Source organism: Oncorhynchus masou, unplaced genomic scaffold, assembly GCF_036934945.1.
Source record: "Oncorhynchus masou masou isolate Uvic2021 unplaced genomic scaffold, UVic_Omas_1.1 unplaced_scaffold_4081, whole genome shotgun sequence".
In the NCBI taxonomy this organism is placed as follows: Eukaryota; Metazoa; Chordata; class Actinopteri; order Salmoniformes; family Salmonidae; genus Oncorhynchus; species Oncorhynchus masou.
In genome coordinates, this window is record NW_027010481.1 from 16,994 (window position 1) to 31,464 (window position 14,471).

The 14,471-nt window shown below is 44.5% G+C and overlaps 1 protein-coding gene across 1 annotated transcript; it reads left to right on the forward strand.

Annotated features, from left to right (window-relative positions):
- Nucleotides 1-5,082: 5,082 nt before the first annotated feature.
- Nucleotides 5,083-13,729, forward strand: LOC135534882 (dipeptidase 2-like). The gene is made up of 5 exons (XM_064961693.1): nucleotides 5,083-5,204; nucleotides 5,823-5,952; nucleotides 7,732-7,873; nucleotides 11,830-11,899; nucleotides 13,243-13,729. The coding sequence occupies exons 1-5, from the start codon at nucleotides 5,097-5,099 to the stop codon at nucleotides 13,702-13,704; spliced, it is 912 nt and encodes a 303-aa protein (XP_064817765.1). The 5' UTR covers nucleotides 5,083-5,096; the 3' UTR covers nucleotides 13,705-13,729.
- The last annotated feature ends 742 nt before the right edge of the window (nucleotides 13,730-14,471 follow it).

The window sequence follows — 14,471 nt, forward strand, 5'->3', positions numbered from 1 at the left end:
ATGGGTGAGGCATAATGAAGGTAGGCTGAGCAGCCAAACTAACGGGACCGAAGGGAAGCTGAAGGGACTGTGCGGTGAAGTTAGGTAGAGAGGAGAGGAGCAGGACGGCCTTTTTACACATATCTTTAATTTGTAAAAAGAAAATGTATGTAGCCTCTGCTGATTGCCCCTTTAAGCAAATTTCATACTTCATAATTAGTGGCAAAGGATCACATTTGCCAAAGCCCTGGATTTATATATAGGCCGAGACCTTTCATATCACACGTTATACAGTATTACTTTGTTTATAAATTCTGTCAGGCTTATTAAGGCTTATTAAGGCTTTATGAATGCCATATAAGCAGAATTGCGCCGAGGAAATGGTCGCCATTTTACGGGCTCCAACCAATTGCGCTATTGTGTGTTTTTTTTGCGTTATTTGTAATTTATTTTTTACATAATGTTTCTGCTACTGTCTCATGACCCCCGAAAAGAGCTTCTGGATATCAGGACAGCGATTACTCACCTCGTACTGGATGAAGATTTTTTCTTTAAGGAGTCGGACGCCAGTGATTTACTTCAGACACTGGACAAGGCCCAATTCCCCATCATTTGCATGAAGAAGAGACAGAGATATCGGTGACATAAGTCGTGGTGCCTTGTAAGGATTCGACTGCAAGTGGGTAATCTGCCTCTACCATCAGTCCTATTAGCCAACGTGCAATCATAGGATAATAAAATGGATGAGCTCCGATCAAGACTAACCTACCAATGGGATGTTAAAAACTGTAATATCTTATGTTTCATAGAGTTGTGGCTGAATGATGACATGGATAACATACAGGTGGCTGGGTTTTCCGTGCATTGGCAAGATAGAACAGCTGCCTCTTGTAAGACAAGGAGTGATTGTCTGTGTCAATATGTAAATAACAGCTGGTGCACGAAATCTAATATTAAGGAAGTCTTGAGGTTTTGCTCGCCTGAGGTAGAGTATCTCATGATAAGCTGTAGCTTCGTAGCTGTCTATTTACCACCACAAACTGAAGCTGAAACTAAGATCACACTCAACGAGCTGTATAAGGCCATAATAAAACAAGACAATTCTCATCCAGAGGCGGCGCTCCTAGTGGCTGGGGACTTTAATACAGGGAAACTTAAATCTGTTTTACCTCATTTCTACCAGCATGTTACATGTGCAACCAGAGGAGAAAAACTCTAGACCACCTTTACTCCACACACAAGCATGCATACAAAGCTCTCCTCGCCCTCCATTTGGCAAATCTGACCATAACTCTATCCTCTAGATTCCTGCTAACAAGCAAAAACTAAAGCAGGAACTACCTGTGACTCACTCAATACGGAAGTTGTCAGATGATGTAGATGCTAAGCTACAGGACTGTTTTGCTAGGACAGAATGAAATATGTTCCGGGATTCTTCCGATGGCATTGAGGAGTACACAACATCAGTCACTGGATTCATCAATAAGTGCATCGATGATGTCTTCCTAACAGTGACCGTTTGTACATACCCCAACCAGAAGCCATGGATTACAGGCAACATCCTCACTGAGTTGGGACTCTAACCCGGACGCTTATAAGAAATGCCGCTATGCCCTCTGACAAACCATCAAACAGGCAATGCGTCAATACAGGACTAAGATTGAATTGTCCTACACCGTCTCCGTCACTGTCGGATGTGACAGGGCTTGCAAACTATTACGGACTACAAAGGGAAGCACAGCTGCGAGCTTCCCAGTGACACAAGCCTACCAGATGAGCTAAATGACTTCTATGCTTGCTTCGAGGCAAGCAACACTGAATCATGCATGAGAGTACCAGCTGTTCTGGATGACTGTGGGATCACGGTCTCAGGAGCCGATGTGAGTAAGACCTTTAAACAGGTCAACATTCACAAGGCTGCAGGGCCAGACAGATTACCCGGACGTGTACTCAGAGCATGCACTGACAAACTGGCAAGTGTCTTCACTGATATTTTCAACCTTTCCGTGACCAAGTCTGTAATACCATTATGTTTCAAGGAGACCACCATAGTCCCTGTGCCCAATAACACAAAGGTAACCTTCCTAAATGACTACCGACCCGTAGCACTCACGTCTGTAGCCATGAAGTGCTTTGAAAGGCTGGTCATGGATCACATGAACACCACTATCCCAGAAATCCTAGACCCATTCCAATTTGCATACCACCCCAACAGATCCACAGATGACTCAATTTCTATTGCTATCCACACTGCCCTTTCCCACATGGACAAAAGGAACACCTACGTGAGAATGCTATTCATTGACTACAGCTCAGCATTCAACACCATAGTGCCCTCAAAGCTCATCACTAAGCTATGGATCCTGGGACTAAACACCTTCCTCTCCAACTGGATCCTGGACTTCCTGAGGGTAGGTAACAACACATCTGCCACGCTGATCCTCAACACTGGGCCCCACAAGGGTGTGTGCTCAGTCCCCTCCTGTTCTCCCTGATCACGCATGACTGCATGGCCAAGCACAACTCCAACATCATCATTAAGATTGCCAATGGCACAACAGTGGTGGTCACCAACAACGATGAGACATCCTATAGGGAGGAGGTCAGAGACCTGGGAGTGTGGTGCCAGGATAACAGCCTCTCCCTCAATGTGATCAAGACAAAGGAGATGGTTGTGGACTACAGGAAAAGGAGGGCTGAGCACACACCCATTCTCATTGGCGTTGCTGTAGTGGAGCAGGTTGAGAGATTCAAGTTCCTTGGTGTCTACATCATGGTCCGAACACACTAAGAAAGTCGTGAAGAGGGCACGACAACGCCTATTCCCCCTCAGGAGAATGAAAATATCCTCAAAAGATTCTACAGCTGCACCATCGAGAGCATCCTGACTGGTTACATCACTGCCTGGTATGGCAACTGTTCTGCCTCCGACCGCAAGGCACTACAGAGGGTAGTGTGTACAGCCCAGACCATCACTGGGGCCAAGCTTCCTGCTATCCATGACCTCTATACCAGGTGGAGTCAGAGTAAGGCCCCTAAAATTGCCAAAGACTCCAGCCACCCAAGTCATAGACTGTTCTGTTCTCTCTGTACCACGGCAAGCAGTACAGGAGCACCAAGTCTTGGTCCAAAAGACTTCTTACAGCTTCCACCCCCAAGCCATAAGACTCCTGAACAGCTAATCAAATGGCTACCTGGACTATTTGCATTTTTACGCTGCTGCTACTCTCTGTTTGTTATCTATGCATAGTTACTTAACCTCTACCTACATGTACAGTACCAGTCAAAAGTTTGGACACACCTACTCATTCCAGGGGGTTTCTTCATTTTTAATATTTTCTACTTTGCACAATAATAGTGCAGACATCAAAACTATGAATTAACACATATGGAATCATGTAGTAACCAAAAAAGTGTTAAACAATTCCAAATATATTTTGTATTTGAGATTCTTCAAAGTTGCCACCCTTTGCCTTGATGACAGCTTTGCACACTCTTAGAATGTCTTTGTGAGATGCAGTGTAGGTGAACAGATTATCTTTACATATGTGGTGCCCCCTGTGAAGCATTAAGGAGGAGGTGTGATGGTGTGGCGGTGCTTTGCTGGTGACACTGTCAGTGATTTATTTAGAATTCAAGGCACACTTAACCAGCATGCCTACCAGAGCATTCTGCAGCGATACACCATCCCATCTGGTTTGCGCTTAGTGGGACTATCATTTGTTTTGAACTGGACAATGACCCAACACACCTCCTGGCTGTGTACGGGCTATTTGACCAAGAAGGAAAGGGGTGAAGTGCTGCATCAGATGACCTGGCCACCACAATCACCCAATCTCAACCCAATTGAGATGGTTTGGGATGAGTTGGACCGCAGAGTGAAGGAAAAGCAACAAGTGCTAAGCATATGTGGGAAATCCTTCAAGACTGTTGGAAAAGCATTCCAGGTGAAGCTGGTTGAGAGAATGCCAAGAGTGTGCAAAGCTGTCATAAAGGCAAGGGGTGGTTACTTTGAAGAATCTGAAATCTAAAATAAATTTGGATTTGTTTAACACTTTGGTTACTACATGATTCCATACGTGTTATTTCATAGTTTTGATATCTTCACTGTTATTCTACAATGTAGAAAATAGTAAAAAATAAAGAAAGACCCTTGAATGAATAGGTGTGTCCAAAATTTTGACTGGTACTGTATATATTACCTCAATTACCTTGACTAACCTGTGCCCCCACACATTGACTCTGTACCGGAACCTCTTGTATATAGCCTCACTACTGTTATTTTATTGTTGCTCTTTAATTATTTGTTATTTTTCTATTTTCTAACAACAACAAAAATATTCTTAAACTGCATTGTTGTTTTAGGCTTGTAAGTAAGCATTTCACTGTAAGGTTCCATTACACCTGTTGTATTCGGCACATGTGACTAATACAATCGGATTTGATTTGATAAAGTGTTTATACGTTGTAGTTTGTTTAAAGTGGTACCAAAAGTTAAAAGTACTGACTACCTGAAGTTACCACGTCTTCAAATAATTTTATTTATAGAATATGATATCGTGATACTCCATGAGGTGATTTTCTCTAAACCTGGGGGACGAACTTGATGCTGTGTTTTCTCTGTGGGATGACATCGGAGATCCTACAACAGGAAGTGCATTTGGCTTGATGACAAAATATCCTTTTGATTGATGGGTAAGTAAACAGAGGAAAGTTGTTTTATTTATTCTAGTTTTCCTAAAATAGAGACAAGTTTATCCTACAGTATCCCTTATTATTGGTTGATGATATATTTGTCTGTGCAGAGATACATAGACATTTTTTTTTGTCACACCATATGCAGCCTAAAATATTAATGGCTCATGGATTTTTAACAGTAAACTTTGAACTTCACCACTCAAGTATCCACAATGCGTGGTTCCAAATACAAATAATTATCATCCCATACTGAGTAATTCAGTATGTAACCCGTCCACACATGTGGTACTGTATGGAGCTGTCGCTTTAGAAATTTGATATATAAAAATGTCTCCCTCCAGCTCCACCTTGAGTCCCTCGCCTCTATTACATCTGACTGCCTCATCCCTCTCTCTCCTAGACATAATGACCTAGCTTTGATGCTGAGGATTCTCCATGACAACAGACTGAGTCAGGTTGACCTGCACAACATCAGCAAAGTGGCCACGGACATCAACAGACTCACAACGGGACATGTCGGCGCTCAGGTAGGTTAATATATGGTTAATAGTAGCCTAAGTCCGGGTGGCGCAGTGGTTAAGGGCGCTGTACTGCAGCGCCAGCTGTGCCATCAGAGACTCGGGGTTCGCGCCCAGGCTCTGTCGTAACCGGCCGCGACCGGGAGGTCCGTGGGGCGACGCACAATTGGCCTAGCGTCGTCCGGGTTAGGGAGGGCTTGTCTCATCGCACACCAGCGACTCCTGTGGCAGGACGGGCGCAGTGCGTGCTAACCAGGGTTGCCAGGTACACGATGTTTCCTCCGGCACATTGGTGCGGCTGGCTTCCGGGTTGGATGTGCGCTGTGTTAAGAAGCAGTGCGGCTGGTTAGGTTGTGTATCGGAGGACGCACGACTTTCATCCTTCGTCTCTCCCGAGCTGTAGCGATGAGACAAGATAGTAGCTACTACAACAATTGGATACCACGAAATTGGGGAGAAAAAGGGGTAAAATTAAAAAATAATAAATAAAATAGTAGCCTAAGTGCGTGTGCGTGCGCGTCCGTGCATGTGCACACTGAGTTGTACTAAAGCCATAATACCCTTCTAACTCAAGTGTTGCTCTCTGACCCCCTGCTTTGTCTCTGCCCCTTCCCATGCTCTGATCAGGTGTTTGCAGCCTACGTGTTGTGTGGCGCCCAGGCGAAGGATGCTGTGAGGCTCACGCTAGAACAGATAGACGTGATCAACCGTATGTGTACAGAGAACCCGGAACTGGAGCTAGTTACATCTGCTGAAGGTATGATTCAGCCGCGGGACGATATTTTTTGGCCTGTAACATAATTATAATAATTTGTGCACTGCAAATTGACCACAAATAGGCCCAATAAGAGATAGTATTTGATTACATTGAGACATGATCATGTTTCTTTTTTTATTTGTGAGAATACTTGGGTTAGTTATTATATATTCTTTCTGAATTCCTGGTGATTTTAGTATTTGTTCCCCCTAAAAAAACTAAAAGTGTATGTGAATGTGTGTGGTTTCGTGTGCGAATGTCAGTGTAGTGTGTGTAAGTGAGTATATGCTGTATATAGTGTATACAGTATATAGTCTAGTGAGTGTGTATAGAGTCAGTGCAATATAGGGTCAATACAGATAGTCCAGGGTAACCATTTAATGAACTATTTAGCAGCCTTATGGCTTGGGGTAGAAGCACACACACACACACACACACACACTGTTGTTCTGAGAGCCGATGCTCCGGTACCGTTTGCAGGGCGGTGGCAGAGAAAACAGTCTATGGCTTGGGTGGCTAAAGTCTTTGGCAATGTCTGGGGCTTTCCTATGACACCGCCTGATATAGAGGTCCTGGATGGCAGGCAGCTTAGGCCAAGTGATGTACTGGGCCGTCCGCACCACCCTCTGTGAAGCTTTGCCTTTGCCATACCAAGTGATGATGCAGCCAGTCAAGATGCTCTCAATGGTGCAGCTGTAGAACTTGTTGAGGATCCGAGGGCACATGCCAAATCTTTTCAGCCTCCTGTGTGTGTGTGGACCATGTTAAGTCCATAGTGATGTGGATGCCAAGGAACTTGAAGCTCCCAGCCTGCTCCACTACAGCCCCAACGATGTGGATGGGGGCGTGCTCTCCGCCTTTTTCCTGTAGTCCACGATCAGTTCCTTACTGAGATTGAGGGAGAGGCTGTTGTCTCTGATCTCCTCCCAGTAGGATTTCTCATTGCCGTCGGAAATCAGGCCTACCACCATCACGTTGTCAGCAAACTTGATGATGGTTTTGGAGTCGTGCGTGACCACGCAGTCGTGGGTGAACAGGGAGTACAGGAGGGGACTGATCACACAACCCTTAGGGGCCCCTGTGTTGAGGGTCAGCATGGTGGAGGTGTTGTTGCCTACCCTCACCACCTGGGGCGGCCTGTCAGGAAGTCCAGGATTCAGTTGCAGAGGGAGGTGTTCAGTCCCAGGATCCCCAGCTTTGTGATGAGCTTGGAGGGGACGATGGTGTTGAACGCTGAGCTGTAGTCTATGAACAGTATTCTCTCATAGTTATTTCCCCTCTTATCCAGGTGGGAGAGAGCAGTGTGAAGTTTAATTGAGATTGCATCATCTGTTGGAGTGGGTCCAGGATGTCTGGGATGATGGTGTTGATGTGTGTCATGACCAGCCTTTCAATGCACTTCATAAATACAGATGCGAGTGGTACTGGACGATAGTCATTTAGGTAGGTTACCTTGGAGTTCATAGGAACAGGAACAATGGTGGGCAGCTTACATTTACATTTACATTTAAGTCATTTAGCAGACGCTCTTATCCAGAGCGACTTACAAATGTTTGGCTTACAGACTAGCAAAGGAGACACTTGCCAGCTGGTCTTCTGGCCCGTAATTTACACTCTCTGAAGTAATTTGATGGGTTTTCCAAATGGATCTTTCCACCAGTATATGGAAATGCGTGGACGTGTAAGTGGGTTGATGCCTGGTAAAAACATATTTCTGCCCAATTTACAGCAGTATGATGATGATGATGTGTGAGTGTGTATTGTGTGTGTATTCAACAGGACTAAATGACACTAAGAGGATAGCATGTCTGATCAGCATTGAGGGAGGTCATTCTATAGACAGCAGCCTGCCAACCCTGCGTATGTTTTACCAGCTGGGGGTTCGCTCCATGGCCCTCACACACACCTGCAACACGCCTTGGTGAGCACACACACGCACACACACACATGCACGCACGCACGCACGCACACACACACACACACACACACACACACACACACACACACACACACACACACACACACACACACACACACACACACACACACACACACACACACACACACACACACACACACACGAGCAAAAAGACAATATAGGAATAAGGTGGAATCATATTAAACAGGCTCCGACACCCGCCGCATGTGGCAGGGGCTACAGTCCATTACGGATTACAAAGGAAGACCAACCATGATCTGCCAAACGATGCCTTTCTACCAGACGAACTCAATGCATTATATAGTATGTGCGCTTTGTCAGTGACAACATCGAGCCAGGGGTGAGGGTCGTCACCGATCCAGAGGACTGGGTGATCTCGCTCTCCTAGGCCGACTTGAGAAGAGTCTTTAATCAGGTCACCTCCAGCAAGACCATGCGCCTCGATGGTATTCCAGGGCGCGTTGTCAGAGCATGCACAGAACAGCTGGCAGGCATATTCACAGTCATTTCCAACCTCTCCTTGTCCCAGTCTTTAATTCCCACGTTTTGAGATGACCACAATCCTCCCTGTTCCTAAGAACTCTAAGGCTTCACGCTACAATGATTACTGACTTGTAGTATTCACTTCATGAAGTGCTTTGAGAGACTGTTTATGGCACACATTATCTCTACCATCCCAGCCACCCTAGACCCAATCCGATTTGCATACCGCCCAAACAAATCCATAGACGATGCAATCTCTATTGCTCTCCACACTGTCCTCACCTACCTAGATAAGAGGAATACCTATGTGAGAATGCGGTTCATTGACTACAGCTCAGCGTTCAATCTCACCAATCTCACCACCAAGCATAAGGCTCTGGGTCTGAAAAGCTCCTTCTGCAACCGGATCCTGGTCTTCCTGACGGGCCGACCCCAGTTGGTGAGGGTAGACAACATCACCTCCACCACACTGACCCTCAACACAGGGGCTTAGTCCCCTCCTTTGCTTCCTGTTCACCCACAACTCTGTGACCACGCACGACTCCAACACAACGGTGGTAGGCCTTCACCCCAGCAGTGATGAGTCAGCCTACATGGAGGAGGTCAGTGACCTGGCAGTGTGGTGCCGGAGCAATAACCTCTCCCTCAACGCCAGCAAGACCAAGGAGCTGATCGAGGACTGCAGGAAACGGGGGGTGAGCACGCCGCCATCCACATCAACGTTGCGGCAATGGAGCAGGTAGACAGCTTGAAGTTCCTTAGTGTCCAAATCACTAAAGTCTTAAAATGGTCCAAACATACACGCACAGTCGTGAAGACGGCGTGACAGTGCCTTTTCCCCCTCAGGAGGTTTAAAAGGTTTGGCCCGTCAAATCCTGAAAGATTCTACAGCTCTACCATTGAGAGCATATTGACTAGTTGCATCATTGCTTGGTGTGGCAATAGCACCGCCCTCGATTGCATGGCACTACAGAGGGTTTAGGCAGAAAGCCCAATACATCACTAGGGCCGAGCTCCCTGCCATCCAGGACCTCTATTTCAGGCAGTATGAAAAGAAGACCCAGAAAATCGTCTAAGACCCCAACCACCCAAGCCATAGACTATTTTCTCTGCTACCGCATGGTAAGGGGTACCGGTGCATAAAGTCTGACACCAACAGGCTCTTGAACAGCTTCTATCCCCAAGCGATACAACTGATAAATAGCTACACGGACTGAGTTTACCTTGTATCTTTATTGACCTTTTATTTCAATATTTGCCCTCTCACAGAGCCCTACACACTCACACACACTGTCACTCCAACACACACAAACACTCACTCCATATTTTGCTCACTAACATATACATACAGTTGAAGTCGGAAGTTTACATACACTTAGGTTGGAGTCATTCAAACTTGTTTTTCAACCACTCCACAAATGTCTTGTTAACAAACTATAATTTTGGCAAGTTGGTTAGGACATCTACTTTGTGCATGACACAAGTCATTTTTCCAACAATTGTTTACAGACAGATTATTTCACTGTATCACAATTCCTGTGGATCAGACGTTTACATACACTAAGTTGACTGTGCCTTTACACAACTTGGAAAATTCCAGAAAATTATGTCATGGCTTTAGAAGCTTCTGATAGGCTAATTGACATAATTTGAGTCAATTGGAGTTGTACCTGTGGATGTATTTCAAGGCCTACCTTCAAACTCAGTGCCTCTTTGCTTGACATCATGGGAAAATCAAAAGAAATCAGCTAAGACCCCAGAAAAAATATTGTAGCCCTCCACAAGTCTGGTTCATCCTTGGGAGCAATTTCCAAACGCCTGAAAGTACCACGTTCAACTGTACAAACAATAGTATGCAAGTATAAACACCATGGGACCACGAAGACGTCATATCACTCAGGAAGGAGACGTGTTCTGTCTCCTAGAGATGAACGTACTTTGGTGAGAAAAGTGCAAATCAAGCCCAGAACAACCGCAAAGGACCTTGTGAAGATGCTGGAGAAAACAGGTACAAAAGTATCTATATCCACAGTAAAACGAGTCCAATATCGACATAACCAGAAAGGCCAGCTCAGCAAGGAAGAAGCCACTGCTCTAAAACCACCATAAAAAAGCCAGACAACGGTTTGCAACTGCACATGGAGACATACTTTTTGGAGAAATGTCCTCTGGTCTGATGAAACAAAAACAGAACTGTTTGGCCATAATGACCATTGTTATGTTTGGAGGAAAAAGGGGGAGGCTTGCAAGCTAAAGCATCATGTTGTGGGGGTGCTTTGCTGCAGGAGGGACTGGTGCACTTCACAAAATACATGGCATCATGAGGGAGGAAAATTAGGTGGATATATTGAAGCAACATCTCAAGACATCAGTCAGGAAGTTAAAGCTTGGTCGCAAATGGGTCTTCCAAATGGACAATGACAAGCATACTTCCAAAGTTGTGTCAAAATGGCTAAAGGACAACAAAGTCAAGGTATTGGAGTGGCCATCACAAAGCCCTGACCACAATCCTATAGAACATTTGTGGGCAGAACTGAAAAAGCGTGTGTGAGCAAGGAGGCCTACAAACCTGACTCAGTTACACCAGCTCTGTCAGGAGGAATGGGCCAAAATTCAACTTATTGTGGGAAGCTTGTGGAAGGCTACACAAAACGTTTGACCCAAGTTAAACAATTTAAAGGCAATACTACCAATTATTTTTTATTATTTATTTTTTTCACCTTTATTTAACCAGGTAGACTAGTTGAGAACAAGTTCTCATTTGCAACTGCGACCTGGCCAAGATAATACTAAGTGAGTGTATGTAAACTTCTGACCCACTGGGAATGTGATGAAAGAAATAAAAGCTGAAATAAATCATTCTCTCTACTATTATTCTGACATTTCACATTCTTAAAATAAAGTGGTGATTCTAACTGACCTAAGACAGGGAATTTTTACTAGGATTAAATATCAGGAATTGTAAAAGAAAACTGAGTTTAAATGTATTTGGCTAAGGTGTATGTAAACTTCCAACTTCAACTGTATATACTGACTCTACACACCTGCACACTCACTCACATGAAAGCTGCTGCTACTCTGTTTATCTTATATCCTGTTGCCTAGCTCCCTTACCCCTATACATATCTACCTTCATCACTCCAGTATCCCTGCACATGGAATATGGTATTGGATATGACTTTTTAAGTATTTCTTGTACAGTATGCTTACCTATTTACTTTATTGTGTATTTCGTATTTCTTATTCTTATTTCTTGTGTTTTTTTGTTGTTGTAATACATTGTTATTGATTATTGCATTGTTGGGTTTTTGAGTTCGCAAGAAAGGCATTTCACTGTATTTGTGCATGTGATATTAAAACTTACAGACACATGCACAATATTTGTTATATTTTGGTTTGACATCTTAGGTTCTTGCCTCTGGGCTATAACACAGTCATTTTTTTTATTGCTTCAGGGCTGAGTCCTCCTCAACAATTTATGATGTCTATCAAAGAGAAAATGACAGCCTAACAGACTTCGGTAAGGTAAGGTCAACCTTTAACACTAAGTCTGTGTTCAAGCCAATACTTGTAGCCTACGCTGGTCACTTCAGGCGTCATACTGGAGCGTAATGACATTTCGGCACACTTACGTCTTCAGGGACACCTGAAGTCAACAAGCTGGAGAGGTTACAACAAACTTTGTACAGTCAGTGCAGGTTGATCAGAAGCTCCGCCGGGGCGGTCCCTTCAGTCCTCTTATACACTGCTACACAGACAAGTTATATTTGCATGATTTACATGATTTATTATTCATCATTGGCTCCTGCATGTGATGGACCAATACCTCACGAGGCTTCCTCTCTCCAAGTTGAGACCTTGAAAGTGAAATACCTGAAATAACTGAAACAGCCAGAGTAATGTTCTGGGTGTACTGCCAAGTTGCTTATCAGTGATAGAGAGGATTCCTCCATACACGTTCAGTCAGTCACCCACATGAACCCATTCAAATGGTTATTAGAAAAGCAGCATTAATTTGATACACAAACATAACATTTTCCTTCACAGTCTCTAGGAGTTGTACACAAACATTCTTGATCCTTGACGATTTTTAGGGAGCTGTGTAAGACTGATGTGATCCTCAGTCACAACTGAGCGTTTTACTGTTTGTAGTGTTTACTGTTTGTAGTGTTTACTGTTTGTAGTGTTTACTGTCTGTAGATAAGTGGCACAGTGTTGTATGTTTTTCACTGTCAGCAGATATGCACAATGACGTACATAGAGCACGTAATATATAATTACTGGGAAACCTCACAGCAAGTGGTAACATGCTTTTCCTGTTCTCTCTCTCTCTCTCTCTCTCTCTCTCTCTCTCTCTCTCTCTCTCTCTCTCTCTCTCTCTCTCTCTCTCTCTCTCTATCTGTCTCTGTCTTTCTCTCTCACTCTCCCTCTCTCTCTCTCTCTCTCTCTCTCTCTCTCTCTCTCTCTCTCTCTCTCTCTCTATCTGTCTCTGTCTTTCTCTTTCCCTCTCTCCTCTCTCTCTCCCTCTCTCTCTCTCTCTCTCTCTCTCTGTCTCTCTCTCTCTCTCTCTCTCTCTCTCTCTCTCTCTCTCTCTCTCTCTCTCTCTCTCTCTCTCTCTCTCTCTCTCTCTCTCTCTCTCTCCCTCTCTCTCTCTCTCTCTCTCTCTCTCTCTCTCTCTCTCTCTCTCTCTCTCTCTCTCTCTCTCTCTCTCTCTCTCTCTCTCTCTCTCTCTCTCTCTCTCTCTCTCTATCTGTCTCTGTCTTTCTCTCTCCCTCCTCTCTCTCTCTCTCTCTCTCTCTCTCTCCCTCTCTCTCTCTCTCTCTCTCTCTCTCCCTCTCTCCCTCTCTCTCTGTCTTTCTCTCTCTCAGGATGTGGTGAAGGAGATGAACAGATTGGGGATGATAGTAGACCTGTCCCATAGTTCCTGGGCCACAGCCAGGGCAGTACTGCAGATCTCTAAGGCTCCAGTTATTTTCAGCCACTCCTCAGCCCATGCCGTGTGTAACCACAGCCGCAATGTTCCTGATGACCTGCTCCGCGAACTGGTGAGAGCCCTGGCAGGAACTCTCTGTCTCTCTCTCTTTCTCTCTCTCTCTAACACTCCTCCATCACTCCCCCTTTCAACCACCATCGGCACGGTCACTCATTGTGGGTGGCCTGTGTTTACTCCTTATCAGGAGAGTCTTTTGGAATTATATTTTGACGATGTCTCCTTTCTGCAATGTTTCTTTAATCCACTTGTCCTTTATGCGCATTTCCTGTTTTACAGTGCCTTCAGAAAGTATTCATACCCCTTGACTTATTCCACAATTTGTTGTGTTACAGCCTGAATTCAAATGGATTAAATATACAGTATGAGTCAAAGGTTTGCACACACCTACTCATTCCAGGGTTTTTCTTCATTTTTACTATTTTCTACATTATAGAATAATAGTGAATACATCAAAACTATGAAATAACACATATGGAATCATGTAGTAACCAAAAAAGTGTTAAACAAATCAACATATATTTAATATTTGAGATTCTTCAAAGTTGCCAACCTTTGCCTTGATGACAGCTTTGCACACTCTTGGCATTCTCTCAACCAGCTTCATGAGGTAGTAACCTGGAATGCATTTCAATTAACTGGTGTGCCTTGTTGAAAGTACATTTCTGGAATTTCTTCCTTCTTAATGCGTTTGAGCAAATCAGTTGTGTTGTGACAAGGTAGGGGTGGTGTTGCGCACTTCTATGAGTAGTGGGTGCGGAGTCAGGTGCACAGAGCAGGGGGTAAAGGACAATCGTGTTTATTCCAGCACAGAAAACTGTCACACCAAAACACCAGGCGCATACAAATGACCGGCCCAAAAACAGGATCCAAACAGCACAACTACAAAAATGAACAGAGGAACAAGCTCTCACAAACACAGGTGGACATAACTGTCTTAAATAGCCCTAACCAAAACCTAAACAAGAAACAGGTGTAACCAATAAGACAAAACTAACAGAAAAGGAAAAGTGGATCGGTGGCAGCTAATAGACCGGTGACGACGACCGCTGAGCGCCGCCCGAGCAGCAAGAGGAGCTACCTTCGGTGGGAGTCGTGACAGGTGGT